This window comes from Triplophysa dalaica, chromosome 12 (genome assembly GCF_015846415.1).
Source record: "Triplophysa dalaica isolate WHDGS20190420 chromosome 12, ASM1584641v1, whole genome shotgun sequence".
Taxonomy (NCBI): Eukaryota; Metazoa; Chordata; class Actinopteri; order Cypriniformes; family Nemacheilidae; genus Triplophysa; species Triplophysa dalaica.
Window position 1 is genome coordinate 13,882,278 of NC_079553.1, and position 26,085 is coordinate 13,908,362.

Below are 26,085 nucleotides of genomic sequence, written 5' to 3' on the forward strand. Positions count from 1 at the left end.
AAAAACATCGACAAAAAAACAACATATAATTTTTTAAAGAGTGTACAGATATGTTATTTACAGGTTTAACCTATTGTTTCTTACAATTTACAGTTTCCAGATGCTATGTGCAATGTGCAAGTGTGCAATGTGACGGACAGTGTAAAGCGAGAGCGGTTAATTGTTCAGGCTGAGTATAGCCTGCAGGAAGAAACTGTTCTTGTGTCTGGCTGTGGTGGTCAGTGGTCTGTAACGCCGGCCAGATGGCAACAGTTCGAAGAGAGAGTGAACTGGGTGAGTTGTATCCAAAATGATTTTCTTAGCCCTTTTTCTCTTTCTAGAGGTGTAAAGATCTTGGAGGTTGTTCAACAATGTTGCAGATGAGTAGTAATATTCACTAATTGATTCTTTCAGATAGAATCAATGTCAAATTATTGCTGTTAACATTGCATCAGAATAATCCTTCTGTTGCCGTTGTCCTCTTAGCAGTGATTCTGTTATGTGCGTTCGCTAAGTGGTGTAAGCTTATTTTATCTGCACCTCTTTCCACCGAAGGACTCTAATATAACTTAGCTCGTGCAGGGATACATCCGTGGATGCGCTGGGGTATGTTGGCATTACAATGCCAAAAAGAAACGAGCGCACTGCTGATGCTTGCTGCGCGCGGCACATAACTTCCGCGAGAGGACAACTGATCTACACTCGCGGAAACGGGATCCTGCGAGCTCGTTTGAAAAATTCGCGCGCGCATGGCATCCAAGCCCTTATGGGAGGCCGATTAGGGTGAAATACATTAAAAAAACTTGCGCATTAACATGGCCAATTAGGGCGAAAAACATTGAAAACGTGCGCACATACATGTTTAAATAGGGCTTCACAGTCGCGGTCAAGACACGTTCACATACAACGGCTCCTTGTAGAAAAGCATATTTGCTTTAATATTTATGAAACAGAAAAAACGGCCTTTAATGTTGCACAAGAGTGCATTCACTAGTTTTTCAGTGTGACCGGAAGTCGTTTCAGTGTACACGGAAGCGCGGTTGATTAAAAAATTCGTCATAGTTCGCAATAACAGGCTGATAATTACACAGAAAAAAGCCAAACGTGACCAATAATAAGAAATACTTCATTGTTTACATGCATTACACGAGTTCGAAGAGACAACAAAGTGTTTTCCTGTAACAACGAAACGACTTCCGGTCACAATTAATTTTCGCGCTCTCTCCCTTGCATGTGCATGCGTGCACTACCTTTGTGCAGGTGCAACTGGTTGTGGGACAGCGTCTGTTTCATACAAAACTAAATTAGCTTTTCAAACGTTAGCCAGAGTATTTGAACCGGCACTCTGTGTTAAGCCAGCGGTCCCCGTTACATAAGCAGAAATGTTTCACATGTCAGTGCAAGTATAATTTAAATACGCAACCGTTTTAATGTATTTCACCCTAATCTATGGGAGGCCGATTAGGGTGAAATACATTAAAATGCTTGCGTATTTAAATTATACTTGCACTGACATGTGAAACATTTCCTGTTATTGCGAACTATGACGAATGTTTTAATCAACCGCGCTTCCGTGTACACTGAAACGACTTCCGGTCACACTGAAAAACTAGTGAATGCACTCTTGTGCAACATTAAAGGCCGTTTTTTCTGTTTCATAAATATTAAAGCAAATATGCTTTTCTAAAAGGAGCCGTTGTATTTGAACGTGTCTTGACCGCGACTGTGAAGCCCTATTTAAACATGTATGTGCGCACGTTTTCAATGTTTTTCGCCCTAATTGGCCATGTTAATGCGCAAGTTTTTATAATGTATTTCACCCTAATCGGCCTCCCATAAAGCCTGGGTTATGGTCGACGCAGTCGCTAGTTCGCCTGGGTGCGCGCGCCAAATATGACGTCATCGCGGAGTTAGCGGAAGTTCGCTTTGTGTCCGCGCGAACTCATTTCGCGTGGCGGCGTGCACAACTTTTTTTGTGACTCGAGCGAACAGTTCGCGCGGCGCCGCAGTCAACATGAAAGCTTTGAAGAGATTTTGGCTGAACATGTACGCCTGTACAGACATCTTTTATCATCAGTGTGTCTGTTTTTTATTGTATTCAGAATAAAACAATATTTATCAACATTGCTCTTTTGAACTGTTCTTATATCTTCTCATTTTATATAACATAAAGACATCAATGGGTTAATCTATGGCAATGTACATTTAGCAGTCCCAAACCAACAATATAGAACAATGTAGAAAATGTGTCTGCATTATGCACACATTATTTTTGATGTAAAAATGTATTAAATCACAGGTTGCTGGACCGGGCTTGACGGCCGCTGGGCAGCGCCCTTAGACGGCCGCTGGGCAGCGCCCTTAGACGGCCGCTGGGCAGCGCCCTTAGACGGCCGCTGGGCAGCGCCCTTAGACGGCCGCTGGGCAGCGCCCTTAGACGGCCGCTGGGCAGCGCCCTTAGACGGCGGCTGGGCAGCGCTCTTAGACGGCGGCTGGGCAGCGTTGTCTAACGGCGGCTGGGCAGCGTTCTGTGGTGGCGGCTGGGCAGCGCTCTCTGGCGGCTGCTGGACCAGCCTGGGTGCCGGTTTCTGGAGCGGATCTGCGGCCGGGCTGGACGCTCGGACCGTCACCTCCCCACAGCGCCCCCCCAAAAAATATTTGGGGTTTGACACCACCGGACTCGGGACCACGGGACTCGGGACCACAGGACTCGGGACCACAGGACTCGGGACCACAGGACTCGGGACCACAGGACTCGGGACCACAGGACTCGGGACCACAGGACTCGGGACCACAGGACTCGGGACCACAGGACTCGGGAAAGAGGTTTCCCGCGACGTCGCCCCCGAGTCTCTAGCCACCCACCCAACTCGGACTCCACCAGAAGAACCGGCGGCCATGGAGCTCGAACCAGAGGGTACTGAGTCCCCCAGGGCAGTGGCGGCCAGGACGAGACCCTCCGCAGCGCTCGACCGTGGGGTGAAAGTCCCATGTGGATCGCTCCGGTTGGTCACGTACCTGACCATGTCCGCAAACCCTAAGGGAGCCAGCAGCCTCTTCTCCGACGGTGTGGGGCGCCGGGTGAGGCAGCAGTTGAAGATCGTCTTCAACTCCGCCTCACCAAACTCGGTCACCTCTGCCACCGCCGAGAATGCCCTGGCGAACTCCCGGTCACCGTAACTCCCCTGGCGGAATCCAAGCAGCAAGTGGGCTTGGCGAGACCGCAAGGACGACGTCGTACCGTCCATGCTGCCTACTGGGTTCGATTTTGGCGCGTTCATTATGTCATGAATCTCAAACGGGAACCCAATTGCAAGGCAGTTAAGACGACCGGAGATTTATTTATATATATATATATAACACTAGACAAAATGACAAAACAAAAACCCACGAGGGGGAAAACAGGACAAGAATAATATATAAACTTTAACAACGTACAAGGACACTGACTCACTAAACTAATAAAACAAACACTTGAAACAAAACACTAACACTGACTGAACTACACTTACTTTGACGGAGAACAGGAACAAGAACAACAGGTACAGCATAAGAACACGAACAGTATACAGCACAGGTAAGACTTGCAATGACGAGGGACTTCATACAATGAACGCGCAACGAGACAAAGAAACATGAGGACTCTTTATAGGGAAGGTAATTAAAGGGAAACAGGAGGGTAGGGCAATGACGCGACTTGAGGAGAGTATGGAAGACCGCAAGGGTCAAAAATGTCTCTCCCCACATGAAACAGAGGATTCTGCATGATTCCACCTCTAAACCAAGAAATACCTGACAAGGAGAGGTGGAACCATGACATTTACCAGATTTACATGAATTATTTGAGCAAAAAAGATAAATCATAAGTATTATTTATACAAACAACATTTACATAATAATATCATACATCTCTACGTAAAATTATTTTTGAATGGTTTCAATAGAGACTCCTCTGAAAGAAAACAATTACCATTATAGATATGTGGATATGCTTTCATCTTTGCTTTCATGGTCTTCTACAGAATTATCCTGCAGGATTTTGATGAGACTTGACACTTTACTATTTGGATCCAGTAGAGTCACTAGAGGGACATTCACACCACTGTCCTTGAAGATATGATTTTGCAGAGTCATGGCTAACATTGAGTCAATACCTAAATTGAAAAGATTAGTGTCATCATTTAGCTCGTCCATCTCAACACCAATTGTTTCACTTATCATTGACCTCATATATTCATGTGCTGATGTGATGGGCTGATCAGGTCTGGATGGGGTTATTCTGGCTTCCTCTGTAAGTCTGTACAGTCGTGCATTTAAAGACTTGTTCTGACTGAGGACATTATGTAAGCTGTTTTTGAAATTGAACTTACATACAACCTGTTGAGGTTTGTTGATCAAGAGGCATTGCTCAAGACATTCAAGAATTTCTGGGACTTCCAGTAGCATGATTCCCTTTGCCTCAAGAAATCTTTGGAAATGCACTTTGTTTAATAGGAGACCAAGATTCAAAGCCCCCCAGTTGATTGACTGTCCTGAAAGTCCAATGTTTCTGCGGTACTGGCAGAAAGTGTCCATGAACGTATTAGCAGCTGCATAGTTTGTCTGTGATGCATTGCCAATGAAGGCGGAGATGGAGGAATAGCACACAAAGTAATCCAGATGACAGTGTTTAGTAGCAAGGTTAAGTGCTCCATTAACTTTTGGTCTCATGACTTTCTCATAGAGAGATTTGTCAAGACTTTCGATTAGCCCATCATCCAGGACAACTGCACTGTGAAAAACTCCTTTGATTGGACTGGATAGAAAGAGATTTCCAATGTGAACAATTGCCTGTTCAACTTCCTCTGATATGGAAACATCACACTTTAAACACTTAATTACAGAACCATGATGATCACTGACATTCTGTATATCTTGTTGAATCTGAGGATATGGATTGCTCCTAGAAAATATGACAATGTTTCCTCCACCTTTCTGAGCAATGAACTTCACCGTTTCATAGCCCAGCCCTGTCAGACCACCCGTAACAATATAGACTGATTTTTTCTGGAAAAGACCGCATTTGGGTATCACTGAAATTTCTGACAGCTGGTTATTGAAATCATTATTCAGGATGATAATGTGTAGATTCTGACGTGTAAAGTATGAATCAGAGCGAAGATCAATTTCTTGAGATTTCTCTCTTTGAAATGTTGTTGTGTTGAAAGCCAAACACTTTCTATCCAAATTCATGTTTTTCAGCCAGCGGTAGACTTTTGGCATATTAATACCCAGAGACCATTTCTGCATTGTGGCATGAAGAGGAAATGGATGTGGACGTTGTCATTGGTACTTCTGAAAGTTTTTGAATTCACTTGAAACTCTGGCAGATTGTCACAGACCAGAACAACATCTTTGATGACTGTATGCTTGGTAATAGCTTCAATGATCTTCTCATGATATGGAAGAAGAAGAACAGCTCCTTCAACCTCGCTAAAATCATAAGCAAGCTGATCTGCCTGTGTGCTCACTCTGATAATCCAACCTGATCTGATTGCAGTAGTCGTTAAGACCTTCATCAAACAGGAGTCAGGAACAGTCGAAAAAATGCCCAATTTCCTCTGATGTTTGGCTTTGGGTAAAACCTCATGCAGAATCTCCCAGGCCAGAAGCATATAAGAGATGCAGGGGTTGTCCTTCAGGAATGAAAGTCTTTTTGTTTTATAGCAAACAGATGCTGGTAGAACAACTTTGGAAGTGACAGCCACAGGATAACAACACACAATCTGGTCCCCAACTTTTAGTTTCTGAACACCTTTACCCACAGCTGTGACAATCCCTTCGAAATCAAGAGCTAGAAGTTTATGGTTTTGAGTTGTGTGTTTGTTCCAATACATTGTCTGGCCATACCTGAATTCAGAGGTGCTGACAGGAAAGTAGTCAGATGAATGCACACAAATTTTACTGAGTTGAACCTCAATGTTTTGTTGCTGAATTGTTTCAAACGAATTGTCCCCTTGCATAGCTGAAATATGTCTTATTTCATATGGATCAGATGTTTGCAAGGTGAAGACATCATCATGCAGCATTTGGACACTTTTTAGTGTGTTCTTCATGTTTGGCAATGGTGTGTGGATAATTTCAGGTTTGAGAATTGTGCCCTCTTTCACTACCAGCTCTGGATATTTGCCACAAGGGTGTGATCTGAGGACCTGAGCCAATGCTTTGATGTCTTCAGAGGAAACAGAGCCTAAGTCAATCAGCTGAAAGGAGAGTTCCGACAACTCGGCTGCACATGCTCTTGTCATGCCTAGTAGAACTAATCCAGGGCTGATGTAATCCACTAAACTCTCAGAGGATCTATAGGTTATTACCCTAATAGTACCTGGGAAATTATTAGCTTTGAGATATCCAACAATCTTTCGGAAAATCTCACAACAACCTGCCATGATGTCCAAGACGTTCTCTGATTTGAGAGAAGTAAGGTCTGCATCACCCCACATGAACAAAATTTCCTTGTAGTTTTTGTTCACATTTGAAATCTTCAGCTTTGACAAAAGATATTCAGGACCATATTCCAGCAGTGCATTGCTGTGTGAGGAATTTATGAATTTAGACACTGGGTCCAGGTACTGCTGCAAACCTTTAGAAATTCCTGTTCCATCAGAAAAGACCAGTGCCTTGATTGATTTGTTTAAAGTTGCATGTTCAGCCGTGATGCTGAAGCTGTTATGGTAGAAGTATTCATCAACTACATAAGAACGACTTCCGAGCATTTTGATCTGCACATGCTTGAGCTCAACCAAAACCTTTCCCTGTTTGTTGGTTAAGCAGCCACAAACTTTGTAGCCATCATCTCCTGTATGTGTTGCCCTTACATATACAACCATCTCCTCTTGCAATGGTTCAAACACAGTCAAGCTACCTATTTGTGCAGGAAACTGAGGTCTTGGTGAAAGCCTTTGTATCATAGTTCCAGTAGTAAGCTGCATCATGTAATCCAAGACCACAGGGTGAAGGTAATAGTCATGTAGCATGGGAAATAATGCCTTTGGAATCTTCAAAACAGACAAACACTCTCTGAATTCTTCTCCACAATAAACATCTGCCTTATTTCTGAAGGCTGAGCCGTACTCAAATCCTGTCTGACTAAGATAATTATAGAGCTCTTCACTCTTCAGAATTATTAAGCATCGATTAATGATCTTGTCAAGAGAAATGAACTGCTCTTCAGGTACTCTGTCTGGTTTTTCATGTACTGTGCCCAATGTATATATTGCAGAAGTGGATTGAATCTGAAAATTGCATGTGTTCTGGCCTGACGAATAAAGCTGTACCTCCATATCTGGAGCATTCTGAGTAAGAACAAATGGATTCTTGAATGTGATGCTGAGCTGCAGAGAGCTGAGTGGAACCTTTGGTTTTGAATACATCATGAAAGCTGCTAGGCCCAATTCAGCATGAAATGCTCCAGGGAGGATGGCAACACCTTAATGTTTGTGGTCCTGAAGGAAGGCCACTGAGTCAGAAAATAAATCACAGCTGAACACTGATCTGTCTGAACTCAGTGGTGTAATAACTGGATGGCTGTTGGTAGAAGTAGCCAACTGGACATTAGAGGAGAAGACATCTTTCTTCATATTGTCAAACTGATAGCGTGGGTAAGGAATCGGTTCAGTCTTTAAATCCTTGCAAAACATTTCCAAGTCCACATTGACGCCGAGCTCAAACAATTTGGATACATTAGCAAGCATTGTATCGTGATCCTTATCTGGCTGTACAGAGAGAAGCACAGTAACGTCATTTCCTAGAGTGTCTGTGATGTACCTCTGCAAAGATCTTCTAGGGCCAATCTCAACAAAGATCACATAACTCTTGTTTTTAGCTGCTGACCTTACAGCTTGTTCAAATGCAACTGGCTCCCTGATAGTTCTTGCCCAGTATTCACCAGTAATAAAATCTGAGGAGCACCGACTTTTACCTGTTACTGTTGAGAACAATTCTGTCACCAGATTGTGTCCCTGCAATGAGCCTATATTCTCTTTCACTCTGGATACAATGGGATCCATCATGTGGCTGTGATAGGCAGCAGGGACATCAAGAATGTGAAGGAACAGATATTTTTCTTTTGCTGAGTTGCTTAAATTTTTATGCAATCTGTCAATATCATCTGCATCTCCTGAGAGGGTACACGACTGTGGGCTGTTGTAAGCAGCCAAATAAACCTTTCCTGAATAAGATGGAAGAAGTTTCATGATTTCAGAAACAGCCATATTACTGACAACCAGCATCTTCCCTCCTGTTACTGTGCTTTGCAAGGAGCTGCGATAGTGGATGACTTTGACTGCATCCTCGAGTGACAACAAACCAGAACAATGAGCTGCAGCGACCTCTCCAATAGAGTGCCCCAGAACAGTATCAGGATGGATGCCCCAGTGCTTGAGAAGGCTGGTAATAGCAACCTGAATAGCAAACAGGAGAGGCTGGACAACTTTTGGATCAGTGAAGTCATCAGATTTACTTTCTAACTTCTCAATCAGGTTGAAACTTGTATAGCTTTGCATCAGGGTTTCGATCTTCTCCACAACTTCTCTAAAAACAGGTTCTTGTTTTAGGAGCTGCTTGCACATACCAGGATAAGTTACACCATTCCCACAAAACACAAAGACTAACTTGGAGTCTGTCTTTGAAGGGACAAGCTTTTTCTGTACGGCAGCAGTAAGTGTCTCTTTCAGGTCTGTCAAGGACGATGTCTGAAAAACTTTCCTGTATTTGTGTTTCAGATGACTTCTTCTACAGGCAGATGTGAACAGTAAAGATTGTAGATCTGTTATATTCCCAACACTAATCTGTTCTGCAGTATCTTCCATCATCATTTTGAGTGATTTTTCAGAGGCTGCAGAAAGCACAAAGAACTGATGTGATTTAATGATCTGATTTCTTGTTCTCTTTGACTGCACATACTGTCTGACCACTGCATGTGCGTTTGTTCCACCAAACCCAAAATTATTGACTCCAGCCGTTCTCACAGCATTATCAGTGAGCCATTTCTCTGCTGTGGATGGAATTTTTAGGTTGAGAGACTTAGTGTCTATGCTGGAGTCATCTTCTGAGTAGAACACTGAGGGCACAAATGTTTCATGCTTCATCATCAAGAGAATCTTTATAAGTCCGGCAATACCTGCTGCAGATTCTGTGTGTCCAATGTTGCTCTTAACAGAACCAATGATGAGAGGTCCAGATTCATGAGGTCTTGCTTTGGCAATGACTTTCGAAATACTACCTGCCTCAACTGCATCTCCAACTGGAGTCCCTGTCCCATGAGCCTCAATGTACTGGACAGTAGTCAGTTCAGTGTCTGTTGAGTAGATTTTTCTAAGTAGCTCCTCTTGCTGTATCATGGATGGTTTGGTTATAGGGCTAACAGTGTGGCCATCTTGATTTACTGCTGTTTTGCTAATGATGCCCCAGATATGATTGTGGTCTTGAAGAGCCTGTCAAAATAGATAACACATGGGGTTGTTGCTTTCAGTGGTTCATTAGCTACATTTTTGTCATACTTATGTAAACAAGCTGATGTTTGTTTACCTTTTTCAGATGCTTTAGAACAACAACCCCACAGCCTTCTCCTCTCCCATATCCATCTGCTTTTCTACTGAAAGGTTTACAGGTGCCTTCAGGGGATATCATCTTTGCCTTGGAGAGAGCCACAAACACTGTTGGCTCTAATATGCAACTCACACCTCCACACACAGCCATTTCACAGTCACCTATTGAGTGGAACAAAAACAACCACACAGTCTCAAAAATCTCAAAGCCACTTAATTGGTCACTTTTGTTACAAATTTTCTCAACCAAGCTTTACAATCTGCCACCTCTGGCACCCTATGGCCACCATATTGCAGTAACCTAATGATTTGGTTTTAACAAGTAAAAGATTTTCTTGAAACAGGTAGTACCCAATTTAGTTATGTATGACATCAGGTTAAGTATGACATAACCCAGACAAACTAATTTACCAAAGATACTCAAAATGACTCTGAAATGATCTCTCATATTTTAAAAATGACAGGTATTTAAGTTTACCTTGTTTCATGGCCTGACAAGCAAAATGAAGGGCAACAAGTGAGGAGGAGCAGGCACAGTCAATGGACAGTGAAGGACCAGTAAAGTTAAATATGTAGGAGATGCGGTTGGCAGCTATGCTCATAGCTGTACCAGTACTAGAGTAGTGATCTATGTGTTTTGGGTTAATTCTCACTGAGGCCAACTCAAAGTCTCTGTTCATCAAACCTAAAGGAGAGAAAATGCATAATAAACAGCTGTCTAAAACAGTGCTAAATATTCCTCTCAGTATCAAAGAAAAGCCATTGTTTTTTTGTTTTGGTGTAATTTGGAACAACCTCCCAGACATCAGCCCTTACTTTAAGACGTTACACATATGTTTGAACTATGACTGTGATTGTATGATTGCAAGCTTTTAAACTGAAACAAATTATCCATGTAAAGCAATGCACAGTGTATGCTTATTCTTTTTTGGAGTCGTGTTCGATTTTTAATGAAACTTGAGGTTTACCTGTCAATTCATAAATGAATAAAAACATGAACAGATCAATCAAGCATATATTACTTACCCAAAAACACTCCTGTTCTTGTTCCACTGGCCTTTTCCATTGGTATCCCAGCATCCTCTATGGCTCTGTAGGTGCACTGCAGCAAAAGTTTATGCTGAGGGTCCATATTGGCTGTTTCAGCTTCAGTGATGCCAAAGAACTTGTGGTCAAACTCATTTATCCTTGACAAGATAAAAATAAAATATTCAATTGGGCTTATTTTCTTTGAAGATATTGCATACTCAGAAATTATATAGGGTAGTAGCAAACCGTGACGTTTGAGCCTTGGCCCTCTGCTCATGCACGACCCTCCCCCCCAACACACACCCGCTTACCACAGTACTGTGCTTTCCTATAGAAGTCGGACTACATCATTATACCATTACACTTACCATATGATACATTTACAATGCTACTCCAGACTTGAAACAGAACAAGCCGAACACAGCAAGGCAGATATAACACACAATACAAATCATTATTAGTAAGTCGCGTGTATGTGCTCTTCAACAGAATAATTACCCACATGACAGACACTGCCTCCCAGTCTGATCCTAAAACCAACACAGACGAACGTACACAATGCCAGTTTAAAAATCGACACCTCATGAGAGTGCTCTCAGCTACGGAATCGGTGCTACACTAACAGACAGTTAACAGAGATTCACCAGCGAATAAACTATGATTATAATAAATATTAATATTAAACTGGTAATGTTAAAGTGAACTAAACGTATGAAACTGACCGTAGTAAATTTACCATTTATCTGATCAAATCTCACTGTTATGCAGAATACTGGCAAATATGCACAATATATTACAATTTTGCACCGAACACAGTCAAAATCCCTCTTAAACAAAGCTAATGATAAGCAACAAATGTGCACATCAGCAACCGGAATGAATTGAGATAGGGCGGCCTTATAAATCATAAAATAAATTACAATTTGATTATCAAATTACTTGATAACTTAGTCTTTCTCCTTTTGTTCTGAACAATGTTTATCAGATTTTCTCTTTTTTACGAAGACTTGATAACAAGTTCATCAACATGCTGTTTTGAATGACGGTTTCCGAGTTTTTTTGGTGGTTGACGAACCAACTTCAAGTGCTTCTTCAGCTTTACGAGGCTGTTGGTAAACAACTCCTCAGATGGCATAGTGCGGCTATTTAGATTTTAGATTTTTTTTTATTATAGAATTGGTCAGTTTTAATGTCACTCAAAATTGATTTTTCCATTGATTTACTGTACTATTATAATTTGTCTGCCTGTTACCCTGAGCCCGTGTGAGGATACGTTCGACTTCTTGCAGCATGTGCAGGCTGCTCAGACAGCGTAAGACACTGCAGAACTGCGACTGCTCTGTGATCATGACTTGCAAATGAGATCGTGGACACAGTTCGCATCGATCCAGGAAGTCAAATATCAAATCTAATAGAGAAAATCGGTCGACTTTTATTAAAAATAATATTTTAAAGTTTTAAAATATATATTTTTTCACGATAGTTTAGACCATCACAGAGGAGTCTGAGGGTTCGCTACTGATATAAGCCTATTATCCAAGGGATAACTCTACAAACAAATCAATATGTTATGAGGGATCACTTGTTTACTTTCCACTGTCTCAAAATAACTGTTATTGATTTGCCCAAATACAGTATTAAATCAAAGATTCAAACATGCCAGACAAACTTTCCCAAATCCAGTAGCTTCCTCTTTGTAATGTGTGGACTCAAACGTGCTTATAATTGTTATACTTTTGGGATTTGATTTCAATAGCTGCCCTTACAATTTTATTCTCATAATGTTTATGTAATTGAAGACTCCCATACAAGTGGAAGAAGTGGCATTGATTGCTAATTGTTATACATACAATAGTTTTATAGAGTATTCATTTATTTGTGTAAGTGAATAAGAATCGAAGTCTTACCCATCAATAAGTGCTGCTTTTGTTGTGTATGTCTTTCCTGGCTTACTGTCATCTGAATCGTACCATTGAGTGAGGTCAAATCTGTCATTTGGTATTTTTTTGGCACAGTTCTTTCCATGAAAAAGGACCCTCCAAAAGTTTTCAAGTCCCTCACCTAAAACAAGCAACACTGTTATACTACTTTATTAAAGGATATCACAAAAACAGTACATTTCTGTACATTGTTACGTTTACAGTACCTCCAGGGAAATGGCATCCAATGCCAACAACACCAACGGCATCTGCATCTCATCCATCATGTTTTAGGATTTTTTCTGTTCTATTGAAATATTTACGTGTGTTTTACAATATAAGTTAATATTCTAAATGTGCACTGTAAAACATTTGTTTTCCTGCCTTAGTTTTTTCAGTACAATCAACTTGTCAATGTCTTAACATTAAAACTTATTGTAATAATAACTTAACTGTTTGCCAAAATTAAAAATATTAAGTTGAAAAGACACTACTTGTAAAGACACTTTGATTGTACTTTGATAGTTAGTCCTAGAAGTAAAGTAAAGTTTCAAAAATACAAAGCAAATTAAATAACATTAAAGTAATCTTACCTGGAGACTTAAATGGAGTCTTACCATGTTGAAACTGCTCAGATGGGGACAAGTCTACCCCATATTTATTGAGTTATAATTTTGGTAATGATTGACAATACAAAATACTTGATTTTTCTGGAAATCATTGTCTGTTTTCAAGGGTTATATCAGTGATGTTTACTGATGCAGTGATGTAATCTTTGATGCCAAGTCAAGTTAAGTATTGTTGATCAATGATTTATTAGTTAATCAATCTTATGTTTCAAGTGTAAAACGTACATGCCTAAGTTGGGACGAAATGTGGATGTTGAGGAATAATTATTTTTTAAAGTGGTAATAAATGTCAAATTAATACAGAAATAATTGTTACATTATCAAAAAAAAATCTGATGCCCCAACTTCTGGAATATTAACTTTTTTTAACAGTGAACAGAGTTTAGTTATAGCCCTCATCAAGCACAAACATTGTTCAAATTGTGCATGGGTTAAAGACCTGCCCATTCCTTTCTTCGTTTCACATTTAAATTATGATCTTTCCTTCACGGAAAAGGTCCGAGCCTCTAGACTTTGACCAGTACAATACAGAATATAATGATATAATTGGTCTAAAATAATTTACTAATCCTATTAGTTATTTTTGGGTCTGCAATTACACAGCAGTTGTTTTTTCATAAGAGACCAAATTTAGGTTTGTTTTTCAAGGCATTCATGAATTATAGCCATTCAAATGCTTAATTGCAGTATTGTTGTCCTACCAAAATCTTAGATGTCCGAAATCACTGTTTTTCAGGAAATTGAGAAAACACTGTACTTTTAAATGATAAAATACTGTGTTGTCAAAGTTAACAAGCACTTTTTTAATACTTTTATTGGTTAGATATTTGCAAAACATAACAGGTGACTAATAATGATTTATGGCAAGAAAAAAAATCACAAAATACAGAGATAGGCCACTAGATTTTAGCGGTGTTTACTCTTATAATGAGTTTTCGAGACAAAGATTAAACATTTATATTAACATTTGCAGATTTTGTGTTTTTGATATTAAAACATTGAAGCACTCGTTTTTTCTTTGTAATAACATTAGTTCTTGTTATACTTTTGTGAATCATTTCAAAACTTAATATCTGAATTAGAATCTTTATTTAATTGAAATACAGAGTGAAATACAAGTTGAAAAACAGTGATATTAAATCACTGAGATGAAAAAGGAAATGTGTAACAGCTTGCTAAATATGGCAAGACAATTAATCCATAGATGTAGATTTGGTGTGGTGATGTCAGGTCTTTGTTTCTAGTCTTCTTGAATGGGTTAAAAATGTATAGCTTACATAAAAAACCCTGTTGTCATGTGTAAAAACTATCCTTGGACTTGAACTATTGTTCTGGTTTTCTGCCCAGTCTGCATTGTATTTTATTTTTTTCTTTATTTTTTAAGGTCTATATTATTGTGGTATTCCTTTTTTATAGACTTATTTATATGTAATATGAATATAATATAAAAATAATATATATATCAAATTATACATTGATTTATTTATAAGCCTTCAAATGTCTCACTACTACATGGCAGGGCAGAAATTAACCCTACTGCAAGCTGCAGCGCCATCTATTGAAGCTGTTTTTGTACTGCATTAACATTGTGACTGTAAAAACTCGAATCATAAGTTGCTTTCAAACGTTCTAAAAGATACACACGAACAATTTTTAAGAAAACAGCTAGCCATTCCTTTACCGTTCCTATACATTTATCTTTTTTCTCTTGTCATGTTTATTCGCTACATATGATTTCCGGAGGGACAAACGGTCACTAAATCATAGAAATGTTGTGAGGAAAACATACGTTTAATTATTTGACTCAAAATATTTTTTCAAATTGATTGAAAGTATTTTCTTGTGGTATTTTTTAAATTGTAACTCTGAGTCATTCGAAGGTTGTCCTCTCGCGCTTGCCGTAGCGCGTCAGTATTCAAGTCACCAGCATGGCGCCCTGACAGCAAAACAACACAAACATACAGGAATAAAGAGAAGAACAACTTGCGTTTTGTTCCCAACATCCTCTAGTTGGTCAACATTTCCCAGTAATACACATTTTTACGTACCTTCGGTAAGTGTTACATTCCTGATAGTTTAGACAAAGTTTATAGTTTAAGTCAAACACGTGGAGTCTCGCGCTGGTTATTTCACGCACCAATGCAATACGTGTGTTGGAATGCGTTGCTTTTCTCCTTAAGTTAATGTTACTTGTAATAAATTAAAAACGTCAGTCCTGGGGCTCCTGGTATGTCTATTTATAATTGAAAACCTTCTAAAAAGGCGGTACACTATGGGCATTATGTGTCTTGCTCGTTTGTTTGTCTGTTTTGCTGTAATCCCACATAGAAAAATACTTCATGCTAATCTTAGGATGCTTTAGTTCTTACTGTAGTACGCTCTATTAAATTGGAGAATACTCTTATTTGCATACTCTAATATTGTTTAATATCCTCTAACTATATTGAATTCATAAACCCTACCATAACTTAATATACTATGTGATATAGTTTTCTGAAATTGTAAAATTTAAAATAATCTAATAATGATTTGGAATTATGTTGGGGTGTGAAGTTACAGTGTTAATGTATAATGATTTGTTCTTTTTTGCATTAGATGATGCCGTCTGCTTGTGATTCTCTTGTTGATGATATTGAGGATATGGTGACTTCTCATGAGCCCACTCCTCATGAGCGGCAGTTTGCCCGGATGAGCATTGTGCCCCGTGCACGGAAGCACAAGCAACAATCTGCAGGTGAAGAACTTCAGGCAGACAGGTGAGACGTGCATTGACATACACATGTCAAAAATATTCAAACTTTATTGTCAGGGGTACAAAAACAAATTTGATGATGTGAGGCCAAGTATGCTGTTCCATATTTGTGCTCTACATTTAACCCATCCGAGTGCACACACACAGCATTGCATATCACACACACCGGACATTGCTGCGGTGCCTGGGGAGCAGTTGGGGCGAACAATGCCTTGCTCAAGGGTCTCACAAAACATTAGAGATAAAATCCAACAAATGAATATCTCCGCTGTGATATTAAAGGTGGAGGAGAGCGCTAAGCATTCACTTCCCTCACCTACAATCCCTGCTGGTACTGAGGCACGAATCAGCAACGTTTGGGTTTGAGTCCGAGTCTCTAACAATTAGGCCACGAATGCCCCATACCTTAAGGTCCTCATCAAAGCATCATAACCGGAGAGAAAGAAAAACATCTAAAAAAACGTTCTCGTTCCTGTCTTTCAGGGAACCAAGGTTATGATAGTAACCAGAGATGTCCCCAATCAAGCGTTCTCTTGACATAACGTTGAAAACGTGACTACGAATAGTATAAAATCACGCTGTGAAAGCAGCGAAGCGCGGACCAGCTTCGGCAGAGCTAGCCTCAAAGCAATGCACCACATAAGTCGATAAGTAGTTCACTGTGCAATCCCCAATTTAGCTTAGGCCACCTGAGCTGGAGTCTGATCAGACATTTGAAGCCACCAACTTATGCAAAATTGGTATACCCAGCCACATCTTGTAAAGAGTGAGTCCGGTCGCTGCGCTGATACAAAGCAGTGGGTAGCACTGTTCAATAGAGAAGGGATCTCTGTCCATTAGAACATCTTCCTCAATGCTTCAACCTCCAGCTTAAACAGCCTATATAGAAATTACTACCGGTTTATTTTTCCTGTCATTTATTGCTCCACTTCTAGGGCTGTGCAATTATTCAAAATGGTCAATTTTGGCCTTCAACAATTAAAAAAACAAAATAATCGAGGTGAAACGATTATTGTGCAACATTCCATTTTGCAAGGATCCTCTCTTTTCTTGTGGTGTAAATCCACAGTGCACCCCCTTCCTTTACAGTGGTTCAGCTGTGCTATTTCTTTACATTTCATTTTCAGTTGAATTCACAGTTTAAACAAAAAAAAATTCTATGTTGTTTTAAAAGTTAATGAGTAATTGTGTTAAATTACTGGGATCTCAATATTGGCCAAAATAATCATGATTAAGATTTTTGTCATAATCAGGCAGCCCTATGACCACTCCTTATTACCGCCTCTCTTTCTCCTTAAGTATTATGTCAATCAATACATATGCATATTTTATTTATACAAGTTAACTGTATATACTGTAAACGCACAAATCTGTACATAAATCTTCTTTCAATTTTTATACAACACTATTATTATTAGTAGTAGTTGGGGCTGAAACGATTAGTCAGTTGGTTCAAGTTGATTAAAACAAATTTCAAAAGCTACGTAAATTATGTATAATTCAATGTTTTAACTAGTTGCAAACGCTAAATAATCTTTAAAAACGTACCGATTAGCCATCGAAAAAGACGATTAGTCGATTAATCGGTCTAATAATCGTTAGAGTAATCGTTTGTTGCAGCCCTAGTAGTAGTATTACCTCTAGTTTTACTTATTTATACTTACTAATAGGGCTGGGCGATTTAGCCAAAAATCTAATCTAGATTTTTTTCATAACATTTGACTGATTCACGATTTCTATTTCGATTTTTTTTGTTTTTGCTTAACAAGTCAATTTAAAACATAACTACAACAATAAAGTACTGAAATAACATTCTCTTTATTAGTAATTAAGAAAAAAAAAACATAAATAAGGAAAGTTTTTGTATTTTAAAACATTTCTTTATTGTGGCTAGTTGTTTTTTCAGTCTACTTTACAGTGGTCAAGAAGGTGTAGAAGTAAAACTTTGCAAAATATGTGATTGAATAATAAAAGCAAATATAGTTTAATTTCAATAAAACCAATTCTGAACATAGCAGGTGAGAAAATGTCACATATTAACCAATACAGACATGCTGTTAAAGTCGAGCAAATAATGTTTTTGTAAAAGGAACGAAGTAGTTTGTGAATCAAACAACAAGATTAACAAAGACCAGCACTTTTTGCATCATCATGAAAACTGAAATTATGATTTACTACAGATTTCTTGACCGGAAGACCAGTTTGTCAACCATTTCAGGCTTCAAACATGCTCTAGAACAGGTCACAACATTCCCACTGGCACTGAACACCCGCTCCGAAGGCGCATTTGTTGCGGGAATACAGAGGTATTTTTTTAGCAAGTTTGCTGAGCTTGGGGTAGTTTGCCTCACGCTCCTTCCAACATTGAAGTGGGTCTGCATCTGGATCTACATCAGGAGACATCAAAAAAGCTGTCAGTTCAGCTTTGACTTTGTCTTCTTCTGATTGAATGGCAAGTTGTGGTTGTGGAGCCGTTTCCTTAAAAAAAGCTTGCTAAGGATCTCTTCCTCTTGGACGCAGCTTCTGGTCTTAGTTCTTCCTGCTCCACATCCTGAGTCATCTGAACTGTTGTCTAAAGATTTCTGTCTGGCAACAAAGATGTCATCTCTTCAACAACTTTTTCTTTGATCCCCTCCAACTTGTCAGGTTCTATGTAAGTGGTACGGAACCTAGGATCCATAAGAGAAGCTTTGCTGAGGAGTTCATCTGTGTCAGGGTCGCTGTATTTGCTGTTGAGGTATTGCAGTATTGTGCTTTTGATGTGTTTCGTTAAATCCGTGTCATCATCTTGTGCTTGTAGAATGCTACTGTTAAACAGATGAAGAACCGGTTTGAGGTATGAGACACTCACGTATGCTTCACCCGACAATGCATCCGTGAACTCCTGCAGGGGACCCACAGCTTTATTTATGGACTCCATGACTTTAATATATTGCCACGTTGGAACAAAGTGGCGAGTTTTTTTGTCAGAGCCAAGGACCAGACCTTTGGCTTTCTCCTGCTCTAAAATCCTCTCAATCATGTTTTGTCTTGAACCCCACCTGGTGGGGGTCTCTGTAATGAGTTGATTAGAGGGTAGGCCGAGCTCAGCCTGTGTAGATACAAGATCCTTTCTCTTTTTCCAACTGAAGGAAATTGCACTAACAACCTTCCTGCACACTCCAATTGCACGGTCAACTCTGTGGTCTTTCACACCGTGTGCTGTTATAATAGAGAGCAAGAAAACACATTTAATATAACAGTTCACTTTTGTAGTTACCAAGAATTTTTACATTTTGAAAAGAATGTTCCTACATAATTTTAGATAATGAATCTATGAAAAATATGCTGTGCAACACTCAAATGTTTTTAACAGAAACAGCAATTGATAAAAAAAAGATATAATATTTTAAAAAAATTGGGATACTGTTGCCGGCAATAAAAGAGGGCATTTTATCTACAAACACACACACATGGTTGTGATTTGAACGGAGAAGGCAAGCTTTAAGGAGTAATTCAAGAAACTAATCATTTTAATTATTCAGGAAAACATTGAATGTCTGGAAAATAACATGTCTGAAGGCAAAAACTTTTAAGTTTCCATTCTGCATCAACGCAATGAACTGTGAGGCTCATGTATGGCTGAAGAGTATGACTACTCCACAGGTCAGTTGTCGTGGAAAAGAAAGATGCGTTATAAAGCTGTTCCGACACTTTTTGCGTGTTTCAGTGTACATTCGGGGAATTGCGGCTTCTGTAAAATGTTTGCGGCTTGGTAACTTGTATCTTGGATCAACAGCGTGTAGCATCTTTATGAACCCTTGCTTTTCCATGGTGTGCATGGGAACCATGTCCTTTGCGATATGAAATGCCACAGCATTTGTTATTTCTTGCCATCGATGTGACTTTTTATCATATGGAATGACGTTGGAAAATGATTCCGCTAATGAAACCTGGCGTTGTGCTTTTCGAGGTGGATCTGTCGTCTTCGGATGGCTGACTGTGTTGTTTTCATCTCTTAATTTTGTGCATTCGAGCCATTCAGCCTGATGTCTCTGTCGCAAATGCTGAAACAAATTAGTTGTGCTGCCACTGCCGGTTGCAACTGACTTTCGACATATCTTGCATTTGACCAAAGTTTGTTTGATGTCTGACCAAACCATTTCCAAATCAATGAAGTAACATTAGTACCTTTCTTTGATACAAGCTCATCCTGATGCGAAGAGCCAGGTGTCTCCATGATGTTAGCCGTTAACTTCTACGTTACTGATTTCCGGGTGAGCGGTTGAGACACAATCAGGTGGATCAGGCGCGCCATCAAGTGATATTGACAAGTATTTCCAACATATCTAATTGGATGTGCATGATACACTTTTTTTTTTTATCTCGATGTCTCGATTTAACGAAAATTAAATAGTGTTAAAACGTTAATTCGAATTTATCGAAAAAATCTGGAAAATCACTTATTCTGATCTCCAACCTTCTCCTGGAGAGCTACCGTCCTGCAGATTACAGTGCCAACCCTGTAACAACACACCTATTTGTAATTATCAAGCAACCCTCAACACCTTGATTAGCTGCTTTAGGGGCGATTCTCATTTTGTGACTAAAAAATGCACGGAAAATGCAAGACGCATTGCTTTCTCCTATTTTCCCGAAAGCGCCTTGGAGTTTACGCTCTCCTGGCATTTGTCGTTGCTATGCAACAATGGGCCACGCTATCCGTTGAGACGAGGAGGTATAAACAAAGGATATGGATTATATGCATATCCTTATGCGTAAGATGCCCTCTTACATCTAGGCCATCTCGTGGATCTCCTTTTGCCCCCTGGTTATCTGATGTTCTCCTTGAGCATGGCTGCTGAGAGAAAGTGGCACAAATCAAAAGAACCTACTGACCTCTCTCCCTATCAGTCTATTCTCTCTTCATTCTCTGCGGATGTCTCCTCTGAGAAAACCCAGTACTACCACGCTAAAATCAACAACTCTCCTGACCCTCGTACTCGCTTTAAAACTTTTTCTGCTCTTCTTTGCCCGCCTACCCCCTCACATCAATTGTTCTTAACAGCTGACAATTTTGCGTCATTCTTTTAAAGAAAACGACCACCATCAGCAATCAATTCTCTGCGCCACCGTCTCTTCACCATTCCCAATCCCCAGACACATGCTTGCTCCCCTCGTTCTCTCGCCTATCTGAAGAGGACGTTTCCAAGGTCACCACCCGACTACCTGCCCCCTAGATCCCATCCACACTCATCTCCTCCAGGCCATCTCTCCATCGGTTGTTCCCTCTCTGACCCACATTATCAACTCGTCCCTCACCACTGGTACATTTCCTACCCTCTTCAAAGGGGCCCTTATTACCACACTACTAAACAACCCTCGACACGGGTGTGGCTCAGGGCTCAGTGCCTGGTCCGTTGCTATTCTCTGTATACATGACATCCCTAGGCTCTGTCATTCGGATATATGGCTTTTCCTATCACTGCTATGTGGATGATACACAACTCTACCTGTCTTTTCGGCCTGACGATCCGACTGTTTCTGCACGCATCTCGGCATCGCTATGGATGAATGGCCATCAACTGCAGCTGAACCTTACAAAAACAGAACTGCGTGTAATCCCGGCCGACACAAAGACTCATCACAACCTCTTCATTCAACTGGGCTCACCAACCATCACATCTTCCAGAAAGGCGAGAAACCTGGCAGTGGTGATCGATGATCAGCCAAGTTCAAGTTGCCAGCACTGCCCGGTCCTGTAGATTATCCTCTACAATATTAGGAAAATTAGACCCTTCCTATCAGAGCATGCTACACAAGTCCTAGAACAAGCTCTTGTCCTGTCCAGACTGGACTACTGCAATGCGCTACTGGGTGGACTTCCAGCTTGCACAACCAAACCTCTACAGATGATCCAGAATGCCGCGGCAAGAATGCCGAAGAGAGCACACGTCACTCCTCTATTCATTAAGCTAGATTGGGTCCCTATAGTCGCTCGCATCAAATTCAAGACTCTGCTCCTGGCCTAAAAGACCACCACTGGTTCGGCACCCCCTTATCTTCACTCACTAATGCAGACATATGTACCCGCCAGATCCCTACGCTCTGCAAACGAACAACGTCTTGTGATGCCATCCAAAAAGGTAAAACATCTCTCTCACGTACCTTCTCCGGATTGGTTCCACCTATGTGGAATGATCTGCCCGCTGCTACAAGATCCTCAGATTCTGTAGCCATCTTTAAAAAACGTCTAAAACACATCTCTTCCGTCAACACCCTACTGATCAGTTCTTACTTCTATTTCTTTTCTATTCTTTGTAAAAAAAAAAACTCTAACGTAGCTCTGTATACTGTGTTGGGTTATATGAAACCAGTCTTCTTATTTTGATTGCACTTATGCTTTTGTTGTACTTATGCTGTCCCAATTTCTTCCATTGCTTACCCCACCTGTAAGTCACTTTGGATAAAAGAATCTGCTAAATGACTAAATGTAAATATGCACTGAAAATACATTGCAAAAGCTCTGCTACTAAATGTGTTTATGCTGTGTCACCGTCTACACTGAGCTTTTCTCTATCGGTTTGGCTGGTTGGTTCTTGTCACATGACCTCCTGTGCGTGCGGCATTCTGAAATGTGTGGTCGAAACACCGTGATGACAAATACACAAGAACTCTTTTGATTGTCACAAAAAGATACCAAATCAAAAATACAGCTGCCAGAAGCACAACAATCTTAGTCATAGTCCTGACTTCAACCAAACCTTTTTCTTTTATCTGTCTATGTTCATTTAAAATACTAGTCCTCATGAGGCCCCCTTGGAAGTGAGCTGGATGCCTGGATGTGAGTGTGGGCCACGACCCCCCTGTTGAGGACCACTTATCTAAATGCTTTTAAAATTTGTATTTTTTCACTGCTGCACACATTGTTTTATTGTTTTCATCTAGTGGCAAAAGCTTAGAAATTGCCCTTATTTTAGACCAGTTCAGTTTACAGGGGCAGATACACATATGACATGTACACAGATTTAAATCCAGATTTTCTATCATTGATTTCATACTTTGAAGCTGTTCACGTATTATACATCAACATCTTATTTTTACCTTTCTTTCTCTGACAGTGTAATTCCAGGCACACAGAAGGTCTGGGTGAGGACGTGGGGTTGCTCTCACAACAACTCTGATGGAGAATACATGGCTGGACAGTTGGCTGCCAGTGGCTATAAAATAACAGGTACCTGTGTAAACCAAACAGTCTGTCTGCTGTGTTTACACTCTTACTGATGTTTATCCTGTAGGTGCAAAGCTTTTATTGTGGCAGTTTCTGTGCACAATTTAATGCGGGAGGAAACCCCTTTTAATGATCGCTCCATGTGTGTATTGAACAAGGATCCCTCATTTGTGATGATTGACACCATACCCATAGAAGCGTTTTGGCGTCTTCTAGTTGAGAATAAGAATTAAATTTCATCTGGATCTGCAATTTTTTGGCTGAAGACTTGTTTTGTACGTCATTTTTAACTAAACGATTACTGAACATCTTCTTTGCAGATTTTTTTCTATCAAGATCTGGCAACACTGTCACTTTAGCGCAGGGTCCCTACATCTGTCAAAATTTTATTTTCTTGCACCTCTAAAAACAGACAAAGACACATCTGTGATGTGCATTTAAATATATTATTAACAACTTGTTGTTAAGTTTGGTTCCATGCACACTGCATAGTTTTTTTGTAAATATGGCTTACACTACCTCCATTGTTCGGGAGTTAATTCGGCAGTAGAAGGCGGTCACTCCTGTTGATTAGTGAACTGTGTGTATACAGAACTGGATTTACCAAACTTTCATTGTGCTGTTAAAATTTACAATGTGTAGGTCACAGTGTTTTAATATGAGGGAGGGTGACTGTCCAAAAACGGCTTTGTTTATATGAAGAGTTGATGCAAAACACCCTGAAAGCCACCTCCATCAAAAATGAGAGTGTTGTTTGAATTCTCCACACATACTAAAAACCCACTAAATTCAACACCCTGACCAGTCTTTTATATCTGGTATTGCTAAAAGTAAATGTAGAAGCTTGATAAAAAAATCGTATTTAAACGAAAATTTGTCTGATGGATTAAGAGGGTTTTTCTGAAAGATCTATTTAAGACCGAATAAGCAGAATAATGGTATTGTTGGTTTTAGTTCAGTGAAACCAACACAAGATGGCGGTCAAACCAAACCAAACAAGCACTGTTATCAGTCCGCTACAAACAAAATGATCTGCTTTTGTAATACAGAGATGGATGTTTGCTGCAGTGTATCGGTTTTATTTTTTCTTACATTTTTGTTTGTTTTCATCACTGCACTGTAACTATCATCTCTTGCACCTCTTTGTTATCTTCTTGAAACGGTCACCACATTTGTATATTCAGCATCTCATTTTAGACCAAAAAATCAATTGGTGACACTATAATGTGCTAAAGTTTCAAAGAGGTCTTCTGGCTTTTTAATAAACAGAAGACATCATGGAACTTTCTAGAGGGCTAGGGCAGTGTTATCAGCAGCAGGGGTTAATGACCGGGGCCAGTATGTATATTTTTGCTCGTTCCTGTCCTCTGATAAAGAAACAAGGGCTCTCTTGTGTTACCGAGTGCTCTGCCTGGCCACTCAGCATGGCCATCTGGTAGTTATCAGCATGTCTGTCTGAAATGAATCCTCTCGTTGAAGAGATGTTGGAACTGTGGGGTCATTTGGTGGAGGGAGTTAGACATGCAGAACTTTGATAAAGTATTATATGAAAAATTGTTGATTTCAGTAACTATTTTGGTTTTGTTAAATTAGTTAGTGATTTTCGCTTCTTAAAAATGACGGAGGATATTTAAATCCACCATTAAGAATGGTTAAGATTTGGCTGAATTGTATGCAGCAGGTTTTTGCTCACAAAAGTGCTATTCGGCTGTACCAGTAAGGGCACTAGTGATCTTTTCCAGACAACAGCAATTAACCAGAGATATTTAAACTTGACTAAGGCAACAGTTCACAGCTGCCATGAATTATACAGGACTCATACAAATGAGAGGGGCTTGCAAATCTTTCTCCTGCTTTGTGAGTTTTCCACATGGCATTTATTTAAAGTTCTCATATAATTGAAAGCAAGCTAACATCTCAAGGCTGTGAAATAACATTCTCTTGGACATTCATTCGGTTCAATAGTGTGAAATAGTATAAAACTCCAAAGAAAAAACCAAAGCAAGTAAAATGCTATGTGATCTCTATGAAGAACAGTTCCCTGTGTACTGCTGTTTTTGGATGTTGTGATGGACAGAAGCTAAAGAAGCTAAAATATGGAAGAACTAAGATCCACGCGCAAACAGGCACCTCCTTCAGTGCACATGTATGGGGTTTGCGTCCATTTTATTATCTGATGTTTAAAGTCAACGAGCCACAAGTTTAATACTTGAAGGTCCAGTGGATGAAATTTAGCGGCAATTAGTGGTGAGGTTGTAAATTGCAACCAATGGCTCGCTCCCGCTTCCCCCTCCCTTTCAAACACTATGGTGGCTGACATTCGACTAAGATGTCATCACGCTTTCGTTTTTTCGCAGAAGGAGATGACATATTTACAAAACGCATTCTATAGAGCAGTTTGTTCATTTAGGGCTACTGTGGAAACAACATGGCCAATTTCATGCAAGGGGACCGCGGTGTATGTAGATAGAGATAGCTCATTCTAAGGTAATAAACACATAACGCTTCATTATGTAAGATCTTTAAACACCTCTGAAGATATAGTTGGTTATATTATAGGGCTGGGCGGTATACAGAGTTGGAGGGATATATCGATATGTTTACCCAACGCGATGCGGGATTAGCCTATATCGTTGATATCGATATGGTTTGATGCCGTGAACGCGCTCGCGCTGCACGAACCAGATCGTGCCCGCTTGCCTGCTCCAGCACACAAGGTAGCATGCGACATGGAGGTACACGTGCCGCCGGTCAACACTACAGAAAACTTTCTGGTTAGTAAAAAAGAAAACAACGGTTCACTCATTGATGGAGGGGGTTGGGATTTAAAAGTTTTGATGAGAAGCAAAAACAGCCAATCTGTAGGGAATGTGATAAATTCGTTGTATCAAAATGTGGAAGCACATCAAATCTCTTCCACCACTTACAAAATTACCATAAAGTGCAGTACGATGAGTGTTTACAACTTTGTGCTACAACT

General features: G+C 40.0%; 2 protein-coding genes across 3 annotated transcripts in view; one reads left to right on the forward strand and one right to left on the reverse strand.

The window, feature by feature from the left end:
- Positions 1-3,289: 3,289 nt before the first annotated feature.
- Positions 3,290-14,837, reverse strand: LOC130432714 (uncharacterized). Its single transcript, XM_056762205.1, is given in 8 exon segments — positions 3,290-5,273; positions 5,276-9,452; positions 9,547-9,728; positions 10,045-10,251; positions 10,593-10,753; positions 12,503-12,656; positions 12,742-12,783; positions 14,825-14,837. Coding segments are annotated over 8 exon segments (6,258 nt in total). The 3' UTR covers positions 3,290-3,951.
- Positions 14,838-15,053: 216 nt separating this feature from the next.
- Positions 15,054-26,085, forward strand: part of cdkal1 (CDK5 regulatory subunit associated protein 1-like 1) — a 322,974-nt gene continuing 311,942 nt past the window's right edge. Inside the window, exons 1-3 of one of the 2 annotated variants that reach the window (XM_056762570.1) lie at positions 15,054-15,196; positions 15,739-15,899; positions 22,996-23,108. In XM_056762570.1, the coding sequence (XP_056618548.1) occupies positions 15,739-15,899; positions 22,996-23,108 (274 nt within the window). In that variant the 5' untranslated portion in view covers positions 15,054-15,196. The remainder of the gene's footprint in view (positions 15,197-15,738; positions 15,900-22,995; positions 23,109-26,085) is intronic. The other variant, XM_056762571.1, reaches the window with a different exon arrangement.